The sequence below is a fragment of the Bombus vosnesenskii genome, unplaced genomic scaffold (assembly GCF_011952255.1).
Source record: "Bombus vosnesenskii isolate JDL3184/JDL3185 unplaced genomic scaffold, Bvos_JDL3184-5_v1.1 scf7180000013295, whole genome shotgun sequence".
NCBI classification, from domain to species: domain Eukaryota; kingdom Metazoa; phylum Arthropoda; class Insecta; order Hymenoptera; family Apidae; genus Bombus; species Bombus vosnesenskii.
In genome coordinates this window covers 8,304,121-8,320,066 of record NW_022882946.1, presented here as the reverse complement: position 1 = coordinate 8,320,066, position 15,946 = coordinate 8,304,121, and the positions used below count along the sequence as shown (strand labels likewise).

General features: G+C 33.6%; 2 protein-coding genes and 1 long non-coding RNA gene across 6 annotated transcripts in view; 2 read left to right on the top strand and 1 right to left on the bottom strand.

Annotated features, from left to right (window-relative positions):
- LOC117233366 (circadian locomoter output cycles protein kaput-like) overlaps positions 1-4,433 on the top strand; it is a 93,888-nt gene extending 89,455 nt beyond the window's left edge. For all 4 annotated transcript variants that reach the window (XM_033493591.1, XM_033493592.1, XM_033493590.1 and 1 more), the window contains one exon: positions 75-4,433. In XM_033493591.1, the coding sequence (XP_033349482.1) occupies positions 75-161 (87 nt within the window). In that variant the 3' untranslated portion in view covers positions 162-4,433. The remainder of the gene's footprint in view (positions 1-74) is intronic.
- A 2,133-nt stretch (positions 4,434-6,566) lies between these two features.
- On the bottom strand, positions 6,567-14,383 carry LOC117233367 (JNK-interacting protein 1). Its single transcript, XM_033493595.1, is given in 9 exon segments — positions 6,567-7,832; positions 8,273-8,451; positions 8,549-8,829; positions 9,040-9,192; positions 9,382-9,657; positions 10,347-10,588; positions 11,671-11,883; positions 14,176-14,217; positions 14,219-14,383. Coding segments are annotated over 9 exon segments (1,497 nt in total). The 5' UTR covers positions 14,257-14,383; the 3' UTR covers positions 6,567-7,759.
- On the top strand, positions 10,956-11,883 carry LOC117233368. Its single transcript, XR_004493304.1, has 2 exons — positions 10,956-11,039; positions 11,631-11,883. It is a non-coding gene; the product is annotated as an uncharacterized LOC117233368 (long non-coding RNA).
- Positions 14,384-15,946: the final 1,563 nt, after the last annotated feature.

The window sequence follows — 15,946 nt, the reverse complement described above, 5'->3', positions numbered from 1 at the left end:
AATTTCTAATTATAATCTTCTTAATGCACTTTATTTTTAAAAAATTAATCGCAACTTTTTATTTTGAATTTTAGGCAGAACATAATAAGCAGAAACAAATTCTTGAAACACTACAACAAGATCATATGCAAATAAACATAAAACACAATATTGGTGTATAAAAATTTTCGGGAATGCCTACAACACAGTTTCAAAAATACTTCTAAATTTAGCAAATTGTTCCTTTAAGAAGGAAAGTTTTATTTCACCAAGGTCATAATAATTAAAAGATAAGTATACTGAGAAGAAGTATACAGTTGGTAATGATGTGCGTGTTGTTGCACATCCATCGCACTGAATATTCCAATGAAGTTTACAATAACTTATTCGTCTATCAATGACACAACGATAAAGTGAAAGAACATGTAATAACAATCCAACAATATAGCGAGGTCGATTTCCGTTCTATGATTTAAGAAGAGATAATAATATTTATTATCAGAGACATCTAGTGAAAATAAAGTGTCAGTTGAAAGAATTTCAATATTTTGTTTTCAAATTGAACTAAGAAGAAAAAGCATTGCAAGTAGAAAACAAACTATTTAATTAAGATACTTTACGTCGTGTGTATGCAGAATTTTTAAAACGCAATACACATCGCCTAATGTTTGGCGTAAATATGAACAATTTATGTATTGTAAGTGGTGAGCGTGTTTTACATTTTTCAAGGTCCAGTGTTGCGCAGTTTTCAAATTTTATCATAGTAAACTTGTGTATAGTGTAAAACCAATTTTGGATGGACACACTATTTCTTTAGCCTTCAGGACCGTTTGTGCTCACCCGTTGTTCTCGATTGAGAACGAAAACTATTTCTACGTCGAATAGACTAGAATATGTATATGTATGAATGGATTTCACCAATTCTGTTTAAATTGTACTAATTATCGAAATTCGATTTAATCTATACTAATAAAAGCAAGATGGTAGTACAAAATTTCTGTTTTGAACGAAAAAAACTATGTCTTTAAAAAAGAATATATTATAAAAGGAATATTAGATACATAATTGTATGTAGCTTTTATTATTGTTACTTGAAAATAGTAACAATCACATATTAACTATAAACGTTTCGACTCTTATCGATTTCTTTTTTTCCTAAAACAATTTCTAAAATTGTGTGGATTGCTTATTATTTCTCTATTCATGTATATACTACTTGTGACATACATATGCACTTTTAAGCATTTGACGCATTAACTCGTTATTTTTACAAATTTTTTGAGAGAGTTCAATTCCATTGTATATATACGTAAATCAATGTTATATTTCGTGTTTGCGATCGTCATTTATGACGAACTTTTAGATTTTATTGGTCTCATTATCCATCCATAAGTAGCATAATCAGGCAAATGAATTTGCCATTGAATGTAAAAAGAATGTTAAAATATACAAAATGAAATTGTGCACAGGAAAAATTATACATTATGGACGTATTCAATACATATGAATAATATGTATATCATTTTAGTCCCATTTTCCTATGTACAAGTATCAATAAGGCTGATAGATTGTAAATAAGAATTTCGAATATTTTATTGATCGTATTACCGATTAAGGAAATACGTTTCCTTTTAGGCCGTTTTCTTCTGTTCTTTGTGTATTGTTCATCATTCATTCATGTTGTATATCTATTTACAGTTCATGTGCTATTTCTTAAATACACTAAAGAGTTTTTCATGCTCCTACCTACTGATACGAGTTATGATGATAGGTAGGATTTTAGAGTCGTAATTTACAAATAATCTTCTAATGTTCATGCAACCATCACCCCTTTTTTAACGTAAATTCGTATTTTGAAATATGACGACAAAGCATTGTACAAATGATATTTTTTAAAGTAACAATATTCGAGTAGACTCAAATCAGAGAATACAATTTATATTATTTTATGTGCTTGATGACTTAGCAAAAGTTAATATAGATTATGTATTTATCCTGATTATCTTTGAACGATGCTTTGTACAAATAAGATTTATGAAATTACGAAAAAAGGGTAATTATCTGCGTATAATTATCTACATATATGTGTATACATCATGTTCATTGTAAAAAAAATGATCGTTAACTCGTTTTTATGTCATTGACATCGATGTCAAGCATATTGAGGTAGATCGTCGTTCTATTTTCATTTTCATCTAGCGTTATGATATATAAATGTATAATATATTAAGAAAAGTATAATATATTAAGATATAAACTATGCTCATTTTTATGGTTAAGAGAGTTCGACTATTCTTACCTCATGATCGCTTGACGTTGATAAGAATCTAAACTTTTTTACATACTATCATACTGTTAGTAAAGATATAAATGATCCCGCGTGTAATCATTATATTATGGGGGTGTTTAGTTAAGTGAATGGCAGATTTTCCAATTTGTCATTATCATCATAGTACAAATAGCAAATTTAAAGTGTCTATGTTTAGTGTCACTCTTGATCCCTTTAATTTATCAAGCAAATTGTTCATATGTTTTATGATTCTTGGTGATGCATTTTGTGCTTAGCCACCGTGCTCATGTTTTGTATGTCTAAAAAAAGTATGCATAGAAATGATATTTCTACAATTAATTGTTATTGAACCAATTACAAATTGGTTAATTTATGTAGTATCTATTATATCTTGTTAATTAAAAATATTATAATACATATAAGTGACTTTTATGTGTTTCTTGAAGCCTTGTAATAAGATAACAATATATAATTCGTATTTATATGAACATTTATTAATGGCAGTGAAAGAATATGTAATAGTCATTTGGTATGAAAGAAAATTACAAACCTGCCTCATCAAATAGAAATCAAAATCTTTACTCAATCAGAAAATATGTTACAAAATGAACAAAACGTGACATAAACAGATGGCACTACAGGATTCGCTATATATTTAATCTTATAATACTGTAAATACTACCTTTATTATATTTTATACTCTGCTGTTTGCACATTAGTGATTTTTACAATTTCTTTCTGTAAGATAACATAGCACAATTCAACACGATTGTGTTATACATCCTTCTTGTACATTTCTATACATATATCTTTACAAGTAAAATGACAATTTTCGAATTATTGTATGATCGAATTACAATATTGATTTGCTGTGCAAGCAATGTCAAAAATTTTTATGTAAAGCGATCGTCTCTCCGTAATCTTGTTTGTAAAAATGGAAACGAAGAAGAAGAGAGATAGAGAGAGGGAGAGAGAGAGGGAGAAAACGAGAAAGAAAGGAGGAAAAAGAAAGTTGAACTTTATGATGACAGTATTACGCTTCTGCGTAAGGTAACCGCATAGTAATATATTAATCATTACTTTTTAGAAATACTGAAAACTAATAATTTAAATTAAAATCTCCATCATGCAATATGTGAGTCGTTTTCTATTGTCAGATATATATATATATATATATTCTTCTTTTTTTTCTTTTTTCAAGCTTGCACAGTTGTACTTTGACACGAAAATTGGAAATATTAGTTCCTATTCTTTTTCTCATTTCACTATGTAATGAAATAAAAACGACACATATATTCGCATTCGTATTGTGTGTACAGAATTAATTACCGACTAAGCATCATTGTACAGGCTAATTTAGCTTTTAACTTCGGTGCTCTCGAAAACTTATCGAACACTATGTAAATTTCGCCGTAGCTATTAGGATACCTGCGAATGTAATTCGCTTTTTATGAGCTTCTTTGAAGAGAAATGCGCCTCCAAATTATACTACACTTTGCACATTACATGAAAGCATAATAAAAGTTATATAACTGTTTAATTACAGTTATCGTATATCTTTATTAAGTACTTTCACATTCATATATGTATATGACCTGAATGCTTTTATATTAATTTTATATCCACGTTTTTATGTATATATATTTATACTCAATTCGAATATGTTAATATTGGTGAATGATAATCAAAGCAAGGTGTTGAGAATTATAAGAAACTTGTAATATTGGAGGTGTATAGCTCTTCGTAGATTGCCAAAGAATGATAGAAAATATAACTGAATTCAGTTCCTCTGTTTTTTCAAATTGAGAGAAAGAATTGATATTACTGTGCACGATGAGGAGATTCATGCAGAAATTTATAAAAATGTTTACAGTCGCGTTGTTCAGTGCAGCATAGATATTGAAATGAATGAATCTAAAGACAAGAGTTTACCATGTATACAAACATTAATTTCGAGGGACTCGTTTTCCGCTGTTTAATGAAACAAAATTAAAGCAAAAAAGATGTTAAACATGATTGAATTAAATTTTTGTCTTTTTGTTTACATGATTAGCATTAAAAATTGGTCTTAAGATTGTATATCTAGTAGATCGCATTCTTGCAGTAATCATTTCCTAATTTTTGTTTCCAAATAAATTAAATATGATTAAATGATAATACAAAAACGAAACACATATATAGAGAAGCATAAATAATGGGATGAAAAAAAAGATAAATTCTTAGTATATTCAATACTGAAATATAACGATTGGAATAATGTACACGTATAACTTGTGTCAAGACTGAATTATCAAGACTTTGTAGAAAGCATAACATTTTTGTAAATAATACTGCCTGGGATAAATATATGTAGAAATTATATGAAAAAATTGCAAACATTGCAACCCTCGTTCAAATATGTATTTTAATCCTAATGTCCTGTCTATTTCATAGCATCGATATGCGTTCCTCAGTATATTTAATTGTTTCAATAAAAATAAAACAGAAAGTACAGTAAGATAATAAAATATTTAAAATGATAAGTTTATATTTATTACATAACAGGATCTTAAAGTAACTGCAAGACTGGCCGCCCTGCAAAGTATTACAGACATTATCACATTAAACACTGTCAACATAACTGACAGTATTTCTTCATGTTCTTGCTGGACTGTGATTATTTTCCTGCTAGTTTATAACACATTATTTGTCCCCATAGAATTCTGCTATTCTTAAACATTCTGTTGTTCTCTTGTTCTTTTTTCTTTGCTTTTTTCTTCTGAGCATTCATCTAACTAAGAAATAAGTAAAGAGTTCTGCTAAGCATATAGGATTCATTTAGATCAGAACAATTGTCAGAAAAGAACAATTTGGCCAGCGCTTCCAATGTAGGTATGTACATACTTATAGTACACGAACGAACAAAGCGTGTATGTTTGGTAACTTGGTAAACAAGGCATTTTGCCCATTTACCTTATCATGAGATTAAAAAAGAAAGAAAAAATCACGATCGATAACGAGGATTCATTCCTCTGTATAGCTATTGAAAAGTTGCAACCTTAATTTATGATTTTTTATCGAGTGAAGGTTCTAATCGAATTCCCAATCGAATATCTCGACGACGAAAACATCGAAAAACTTCAAATCGAAAGATAGAACGATAAATATAGGTTTCACTTTCCATAAATGATCAACGGTAACATTTCCTTTTCTTCCTTTTGTCATAAGTAAATCCTTTTTAATCAAGTTTTAAAGGTAACGGACATAAATGTAGTCAAAGTATGGTTTTTTGCATCACGCACCTTTTTATTCTAACTCGACGATGCAGTTCATGAAAAAATTCAAGAGTAAGTAATAATGAGTTATACACACGCGGATGATATTAATTTGTACCTGTATGAGAAAATAATCGTAAAGGCACGATACTCGAGGCGATCTCAATCAAAGGCACGTATATTTGATAGACGATGGTGCAGACAAGAGTCTCGTAGTAATGAGTAAGCACTGCAGTTTGTCTCTCAATTTTTATTCAACATACTGTGTGTAACTGAGTTGTTCAATACGTGTACAGCGTGGATCAAATCCCAAGCACGTAATCATCTAAACTAAATGACACCTATAACGAGACTGATTCATTTTTAACATATACAGAAAAAAAAAGAAACTCGAAGAGCAATATTAGTAATTGTATTGGTTGCTACATATAAAATGTCGTTTTTTTCAAATAAAACTTTAACAATATGTAATTTCTTCAAAATACCACATATTTAATTCAAGTAATTTCCACATGATTCATTATCTATTATTTATTATTTTAGGTTTATAAGAATTATCAGTTCTAAAATTCAAAAGGTCTTGAGGTGAAGCTGTTACAATTTCTTTTAAGATGAAATAGGGAATATCACGTCCTTCTCCAAATGGTAAATACATATATGTATACAGTAGCTTTCATGGTATATAAGAAAATTATACGAATATTATAATTATTCGTGACGGCCAATAATAAGATTGTGATGTTTTAAATATGTAAATCGTCTTAACGTTACATATACTTGATTTATAATAAATTTCCTCTTCTTGTTTGTAGTTGATAATTGGCAATAAGACAAAATTTAATGGGCATCCCATCAACGACATTTCATATGCACCAATCTAAGAGTATTTTTGTTGACAAAAACGATACAACGAAGGATGTCAAAGAATTTTCGAATTACGAGACTTATCATGAGACTCACGATCGAACATTATAATAAGTATGGTACAAATTAATAATCGCGACTGTTTTATATATACCTTTCATTCTTATTCATTGTTTATATTTATAGATCGACCTTTTATCGTTCGGTGCGTGCGATTTGATTCGTACTGCATGAAAGTTCGCGAAACGCTGTAACGCAGTACAATCGATAATAATAATCAAGATTCAGGGAGGCCAATGTGCGTTTCAATCGTCGTTTTGCGATTCGAATCATCCGGAGGTCGCGGAATCGAATAAGATCGTAAAACGTTAAAGCCTTATCGTTTACAACGCAATCTATAATTAACGATTCTTTCAGAAAGAAAGATAGAAAAATAGACGTGTCTCTAAATACGATACGATAATAATATCTCTTGGCGCGTTTGGAGATCGTTTCCTTTCCTTTTTCTTTTTTGAAGAAAACGATATTCTTTCGTTGCCACGATTTAAACGTAATTCGGAGCAAATTCGAAACGTTTATACGGTTGAAAGCAATGAATCGGTCGTTCTACACGCGCACGACAAAAGAAATTCAAACTGAAATTTTGTTCGCTACCATTTTTTTTATTCTGAAATAAAATGTTGGAACGATCCACACTATTGTCGGTTTTGTCTCGTTCTATGTGTCGCTATACGGATATCTTGGTCGAAGGATCGAAAGGTTAACGATTAATTCTTATCTGGTAAGTAATTAGTGTACGTTATTCAAATATTAAAGATTTTTCACCCGGAGTTTAAGTCGCCGCATCCCATCGTAGTAACAAAACGTAATGAAAGCGAGGAAAAATGATTTCGCGACTAATGAAATTGCCTCACAGGAACTATGGATTGATTCGTGCATAAATGGAAAGTGGTGAAGGCAGGATGGATGGATGAGATAATGGAAAACGGTCGAGATCTGTAGAAATGATAAATTAAAAAATATATAAATAATAGATTAAATTTAATAATTAATAAAAAACAAGAAATATAAATAATAAATTGAATATGTGGAAACAATAGATGGCATTGAATAATCGGTCCCGACGTGACGCTTCCCGAAATTGCTCGATACATACAGATATATGTACATACATATAGGTCTACATACAGGTAAGTACTTATGTGTACATGTATATGCATATATGTATATGTACATAAATTGGGTGTTTGATTCGCGTCTATCATTTTTCTTTTATAATATCTACAACTAAGGGCAGTATGTACAAGGGACAAAGGAATGTGAGATTTATCTTTTCCTCCGTAGCCGCTATACGACAGGCCAGCAGTACAATCTATTCGATATAGATATCCTCTATCGGGAAAGCAGTCTCGATGAACTTCGTGTAGAACCGATGGAAAGCACGCCTACGAAAGAAAACATAATATACTTACATATCAGTAACCTTTTTAACAATCGTAGGTGGTTTGAAACGAACGTTGGTTTATACGGTGGCTTATAATGTTCAATGAAGAGAACAATTTAAATTACATAATGTTACGGCCGATAAAGAAAAATTTGTTTTAATTCAGTCGTGAAATTAACCCCTTGTCCTTTAATTACAAGAATGATTTAGTTGGTTCATGACTAAACAGTAACTATTTATTGCTATAATACAACTTTTATTTAACATTTTCGGTCTAAGGAATTGAAACTGAAGATAGAGTTCTGAACGTAATCTATCTTTATTGAATCAAGAAAGGAATTCTCATGAGTACGATTTTATGTTGTGAGTAAAGGGGTTAAATGAAATTATGAATTATAATAAAAACAAATTGACAATAAGAAAGTACAGGGAAATGCATACCCGACGGCTTCGGCAACGGGCCTCGTAGATTCTTGACCGATGAAAACGTGGCAAGCGAACCTTTGCAAGGTAGGATGCTTCGTGATGAAGCCGAGGTAGCGATGATCACGAGGATGAAACGCGCAAAATGAAACATTCTTAAGCGAGTAGAAATAATCGTGACAGGGTCCTTGATTCTTCTGCAAAAACATAGCGTACCATTTGTTTAAAAGAAAAGGAAAGAATAGATACGATGGAGAAGGAAATTTAAGAAGAACTTTTAAATCTTGAATATACCCGTGGTTTACTTCTATCGACCATTCGAAGACCCTGATCGGACACTTCCAAGATACAGCTTTGTGAAACGGGAGATTCTTGCGAGTTTCCGACAATTCTTCGAACTGCTTGACAAACGACACCAGTGCCTTTATGCGCCAATGTCTCCACAGATCCCAAATAACCAAGAAGGTATCTTTCCCTCTTCACCTTCGGCGCCGAGGGATCAAAGTCACTGTAATCCATGTCGACCGCGTAAGCCGAGGGGAAGATACCTTGGCGACCTGTTCTCAGATTCACACCTTCAATACGAACACAAACATATAAACATATATCAATCATTACTAACAAGTTCATTGTCATTGATGTTCTTTAACTTGAATTTCAGATTGTTCAACATTATGTCATAAGAAGAGTTTCCTTGATCTTATCTAGGAATAATTAAAATTTTGTGTGATTGCTCAAGATAAAGAACGGGTTGGTCAAACCTAAGAGTCAAAGAATATTCGAACCTTCACACCATAGATCGTCAGCCTCTTTCTGAACGTAAATAGGATCACCGATTTCGAGGTCGATCTCATCATGATGTCTTGGTACGAATTTGTGCAATCCTCGATGCGTCGCCTCCAACAGCTCTAATTGAGTAAAAGGCACACCACCGCTTCCTTCGAAGCAACACGGAAACAAATATAATGGAAATTATAATGTAAAATTGTATTGAAAGTTGCAATGAACAATGACATTTCATCGTATGAGAAACAAATAGAAACTCTTAGCACGAAACACACGACCAAGTAAAACTAAGTAAAATATTTATATATAATTTACGAGAATGATATTGAGGAAAAAATCACCTGGTGTACTACTCGGCGAAACAGAGTCAGTGTTCTGTAACGTGTTACAGGGAATCGGCGACACACTTTTCGGTCCATTTTCCGGCGAATGGGCAGTGGAATGACCACTGTCAGTAGCCATTCGCTCGCTGTCAGGTGAACTATCCTCATGACGAAGTCTCGAATGACATTTTCGTAAGACTAAATGCGGCCGGCTAGAACTCGAACCAGTTGCTGCATTCAATTCATCTGCCAGAGACGATGACGACTGCGTAGACGTCTGACCGATAGACAGAGCTAAAAAAAAGCAAATATTTTACAAAACAAATAAATTTATTCAAGCAATTTGAATAATTAATAAATGGCTACCTTCTTCCCGAATGAGCAGGTACTTCAAATCATGTAAATTTAACATGTTTAATTTTCATGTATAAACAATGATAGACTACTCATAATGCGTTCGACGCATATTAGTACAAATGTGATCACAGGTCAATAAGTCTCAGTTATATGTATCTTCAACAAGTGACGTGACGTAAGTTAGATGTCATTATGGATTTTCTTTGGTTGCGGTCGTCGATTCTGCGGTTGAATGCATGGTATCGTCAAGATCAGTGAATCAAAACAGATGATGAGAAACGCAAAAGATAAGGCTGATTCGCGATGGATCGTGTTACACATTGAGGGTCACGTTGCCAAGGTATCATAGCGTAACAATCTTTTCCTCACTGACCTTTTATAGTATAAAATATCGTAGCAATTTTATTGTATATCTATTATAACCTATCTTTTTGATTTACAAAGGAATGGAAGAAAAAACCATGAACAAAGCTGAATTGTCTCTGATAAACTATTATGACTGCTACAGTTCTATAATACGTAATTTAAGAAGGATTTAATAGTTACTGGGTGATATTATGTCTAAAGGGTTAAACATATGTATATGTATATATGTATATCGATATTTACAGTTTTAAGTTTCTTACATTTCTTCGTTTTAGGAATTTCCGGTAATCTCCGACGTCTGCGCTCGGTGCTACCACTTCCAGGACGATTCGAGGGTACATGTTCAGGTGTCGGCCAGGAACTCAGACTCGAACAGGAATCCCCGACGTCGCTGACTACGCTATCTCTACCACCGTTACCGGTTCCGGCAGCGCTACCTCCACCAGGGCCCGGTCCACCGACGCCTGCCGATCGACCCCTGCTGCTCAGTCCACCGAACAAGCTAATGTCACCCAAGGGTAGTCGTGTAGTGAGCTAAGCTACCTTTCACCATGCCATTTAAAGTGTGTAGATTTTACTTTCTTTTTCTCTCTAATTGGGTTTCCACAATAGTGAGTGCCACTAATAAATTCCCATCACGATTGAGAACGGATAACAAAATTTGTTTCTTTACACAAAAGCACCACGACACTCGTATCCTTGCATGCTTATATCTTTTCTGTTTAATCAATCAGCGGAATGGTCATTCGTTTTTCCTTTTTATTGTAATAAATTTCATTTCATTTGTCGGTCTATATCGCACGCAATTTCAGATCCTATCGCGTATAGTGCCTAATGTTATGTAATCTGTTCTCAATGCTTTAACGACAGGGGGAGATCATTTCTTCAGGAGATGCAAGAGGATACACAGATGACACTGGAACGCACTGCACGAGTCACTATCCTAGTCATAAGTAAATCGACGTGCAAATTTGCCTTTACCATAGTAGCATTTCTAAAATTAAAAAAATATCGATAGCTTTTTTTCTTGGAAAGAATAACGAGTGCTTAAAAATAATTGTAACCTTGTACATCTATAAAGATTTAATTGGAAATGTTTAAATTAATAGAGGAACAAAAACTTCTTGCATGCAGAAATTACAAGAAGTTGCATTCAAAGAGGAAACATAGATGCACGACTAAATTTAAATTTGAATTTAAACAGGCCATCTAAATTGTTTAATATCAAACGACACGTAATTTATTGAACATGACATATGGTTGGAAATAATTAGAGGCTTGCCTACTCATTCCGAAAATTATAACTAAAATTCAATCTATTCTTTGAGTTAATTTCTCATGAGCAAGGAGTCCTCTGATTATCTCGAACAAAATTCAAGACGAGTTAGTTAAAATTGCCACTTTGATTTACGCTTATATCAATATCATTATAATTTTTAGAGGAAAATTCTGACTTAAACAAAAATTGCACGATCTCTCGATAATTTTTCAATTCCACAGTCTTGAATCAGAAATATTGATCTATGGAATTTATATGTTCGCAGGCCAAAAGAGAAGTAGTGTGCACTTACGATGTTACCAAACCTAAAGTCGCTATCAGCGACGATGGAACAGTTGTGATCGAGATCTTCGCTATCGTCACCGGAAGTGTGTCCGCTCTGATTCTCGTGCCGATGAATGACCACCACTTCCTCGTCCTCGGAATCGCCTGCGACTCCATCGCAAGATCTCTCGACCTCTGGGTCGCTATCCTGCGACGAGGTCGGTGAATCGTCTATCATCACATCGTGAACGAGCCTGTTTTCAGTAATAGTTCGCAGTATTAATTATTGAAATTGATCATTTAAAATATAAAACTTTTAAGAGCAAAGATCAAATGTTACTAATGTTCTTACCAAACACCAGCAATGATCATTATATTAAATTCTTGATTAATTTTAGAGGCAAAGAGTGAGACACGAAGAAGTTTTAAGCGTGAAACTAAGAAATTGAGAAAGCAGGAGGATGATATTAACAGAATGAGAATGTAATGATAACAGGAGCTGTATCTGGAAAGTCTATGTTTGTATGTACCAGGGAATCGACTATACAACTGTTAGTGAATCTTATATCATGTAAATGAATGATATATTCTTTAGATTAATTTTTCTACCAAATAATTAAATGTTTTATAATATAAAAATGACGTTCTTGTTATACAACGGATAATATGAAAGGTATATTTTCGTTTCTAGGGAATAAGTAAGATCTTTTATGTCATATTCAACGAATATCAGAATCAATTGAAACTTTCTAACAAAAATAATATGTCGTGTTTTAATACGTCTTCTGTTAAAGTATTATCTATTTAAAAAGCAAGTGAATCAAAGTTGACAGATCGGAAATGCCAGGAAACGTTTCGCGACTAAGAAATACTCGGATACCATTGTCCAACAGGTAAACGACGTGTTATTTTAATCTTGTGGTTTGCGGTATATGTATACGTATCTTCTACAAACTTCAATGTTCATGTCGCCCAACAGTTATATGAAAAATTATATTTTATTTTTCTGGAAAATATAACGGTTGTTTTATAAATATAATTATTTATTATTATCGAAAACGGTGAGATGGTCAGTCATTTTAAATCCGATTCTATTTACGAACCTCGAAACTTATAATCAATTCGTTGCTGTAAAGAAATGGGGACGACAGATTAGATAATTAACGATAAAAACTGAGTCGTGACTGGTCCATTAATAGCGCGTGCTTGTTTTGTACAAAAGGCAAGTAATCATGACTGACAGCTAAAGTGGAAATCGTTTCACGTATACGATAGACTCCAATTGATTTTATTTCATTCTATCTTGCCATTGCATCGAGTATCGTTGACCGTAAATAAATAAAATTTTTACGCACATTTTGCATTTTCAAATCACGGTTGATCACTTGCGAAAATACCATTTGATTTATAGATTTGACTTATTAGTTACAATAAAGGAGATACTTCATTTTTATATTTTTGTGTTTAAGATCTCTACATTAATTCGTTATTTTTTATGATTAAAATAGACAAAGTAAAAGGATGTTATTTATACACTTGTAAAAGTAAAAAGGAAAAATCTTATAATAGTAAATCAAAGATGACATATAACGTTAAAAACGGTAAAGTAATATTTGATTTAATCATAATATCAGTTTAATAAAATATTAAATTTGTAGCTTTTCTTATGGAAAACGATAACATTTGGCAAGTGTCGTATATATACTGCATTCTTCCGCACTGAATTTATTTCACAGACAGGGAACAGCATCGACCGCGCCTCCACAGTGTATCTTTTTGATGCACTTATACCTTACCCCTTTAATCTCCTCCCGAATGTGCGATTCATCGGGTCGAAACCTACTCCCTAAGCAATAAAATCCTAACGCAACTCGACTCGAAATGTATTGAATTAATCATCAGTTACAGAAACGAGCTACAAAAACACAATGACGCTTTTCCGTAATGGTTAATATTTTGCAATGACGAAGCTATGTCAGACCAGATTAATAAAGGCCACAAGTATTTCTACAAGAAAGTAATCGTACTACTACAAGTTAAATCAAGAGGGTTGCTTTTCTTCCCATTGTAATCACATACAATTAATTCCCAATTTCACAATTGCTACAATAGACATGCTATATCATAGACGTTCATTTACACCGAACGTTGCCAATTAATTTCATCCCGTCTCTACTATTTTTACAGCTCCTTACAGCTCGACCCTAAAAAACACGATCACCTACTATACTGTCAGAAGCCTTGTCACAGTGTCGATAGCGCAACCCCTATTTAAGGAGGTGTACTTTTACGTCAAAGATCGTCCTAATTCAGTCATCGTAGCAAAAGCCAACATGTTCAAAAATCTACCTTTCTAATAAAACAAGGAAAAAGGAAGAACAAGTAAATTATACACTCTACAAATAGAATGTCCCATCGACGTGTCACCGATGTGCGTTTCACGCCATCCTTTCTAACGATTCGCCTTCAAACGTCAGAGACATCGCACGTTGTACAGGAATATATTCGGAAAGGCAAAACAGGAGAATGGAACGCCATGTACTCACGTGTAATTGGAAAGTGGTGCCTTGAGATGCTGCGGAAGCCTCGAAATAGTGTCGAAATTCCTCAAATTCGGTATCGGCCATTCTGCAACAGCCAGCGAAAACAGACGGCGTGGGTCGGTCCTGAAGGCGGCCGTGACGGCCTGATGGAGAGCTGCTCGGCGACCCCGGAAACCGTTAGGCCAAGATGTCGCTGACGTTGGGGACGACGTCGGTCGAGTACCACCGCTTCGACGCTACTCGCGACGCCCTATTGATTCGCGTGGTGTTGTAACACCCGCGTGCACTGATGATTTTCCGTGAACGCGCCGCCAGGAAATCGAACGGGAGAAGCCAGCCGGCCGAATGTAAGCCGAAACGCCTTTGAACCATAGCTCCTCGATTTAATATTTCAATCGAGCCGATCCGATCCGAACTGACGACCTTGAAACTCGCAAAACCAAAAATATCGACACACCATGTACTGAGATCTAACGACCAGTTTTTTACTTCGAAACAGGAGGGTAAATTTCCCTTCGATGGAGCGGTTTGCTTTCGTTAATGAGAAACCTTTTAACGCGTTCGACGTCCACTATAAATTGTGTATGTACGTAGAAGGAGCGTGTTTCTTCAGGGGATCTTAGAATCGTGGCTTTTTTTATTTTTATATTTTTTAGTATGATGAGAAATTTGATTTTTACAGACATGTAACGATAAGCTATTTTTGTGTAGAATGATTTCTTTTGTTTTATGACGAGGATTATTGCTATCATTCGTTGAATTATGCGATTTTCTGAGTCGACGAAATGTAGTATATCGCTACAAGCTAACATTGAATTTATAATTATGAATATTCATGTTCTAATTACACATACACGCCTTCAAAATAATAACTTTGATAATATGAAAATGCATAAAACTCATAATTTGACGATCGGAAGAAAAAACGTGCATTTTAATGCGATTTTTAATGAATTCATACCAAAAGCGCTTATCTTAAAGTTCAATCCACTTAGGAATTAAGAAAACCGTCATCCATAAATAGATCACCTTTGAACTGCCAAAATGGTGGCAAGTCAAGAGCGTTAATTTTTATATTGGTTGGAAAGATGTATAGAGTAGCAAATTCCAGAAGGAAACGTTCTACGTGTCCTACATTCGAATACTATATTCTCGAATTATGTTTGTATGGGGATATCAGAAGTATATTTTAGGACGCATAGTAGTGAAGTATAGACTTAATGAAAACGAACTGTAGTAGAAGGGGTGAGATGAACGATCCAGGAAGAGTAATTAATGCCGGTTAATCGAGTTAAGGAAGTTGCGAGCGCTTGAAGTTTAGTGAAACACCTTGCGAGCAACCTTGCGTTTCTTCTCGATTTCCTGAATCAGAATCCTTAGCGAAGATTTCGTTATTTAGTTATATAAAATACAATTGGCAAGAAAACAGCACGACAGTTTGCATTCGATCAGCGCCTAAGATTAAATTTGTTCGTAAATCTGCCTATAAAGTAACAATATCGTTTTCAATCTATTTGATTGTAAAATGTTTTTTTTCTACCGTATCTTGACTTTTATTCGTCTTCTCGTGCAGCCAACTTTTCCTTTGAATCACTCGTGCTGAGAATGCGCCCAAGAGGATCTTCCTGTCTGCAAACAGCGAATACTCATCGTCTTGTCCTTACTTAGTTGCCTATTTTCACTAATCGATTAAATGGTTTGAAGAAGCCGATTTGTATTAAGACTTCAGTAGAAGAATTAAGAAGAAAGTAGAGACTCAATTTATATGGAAACT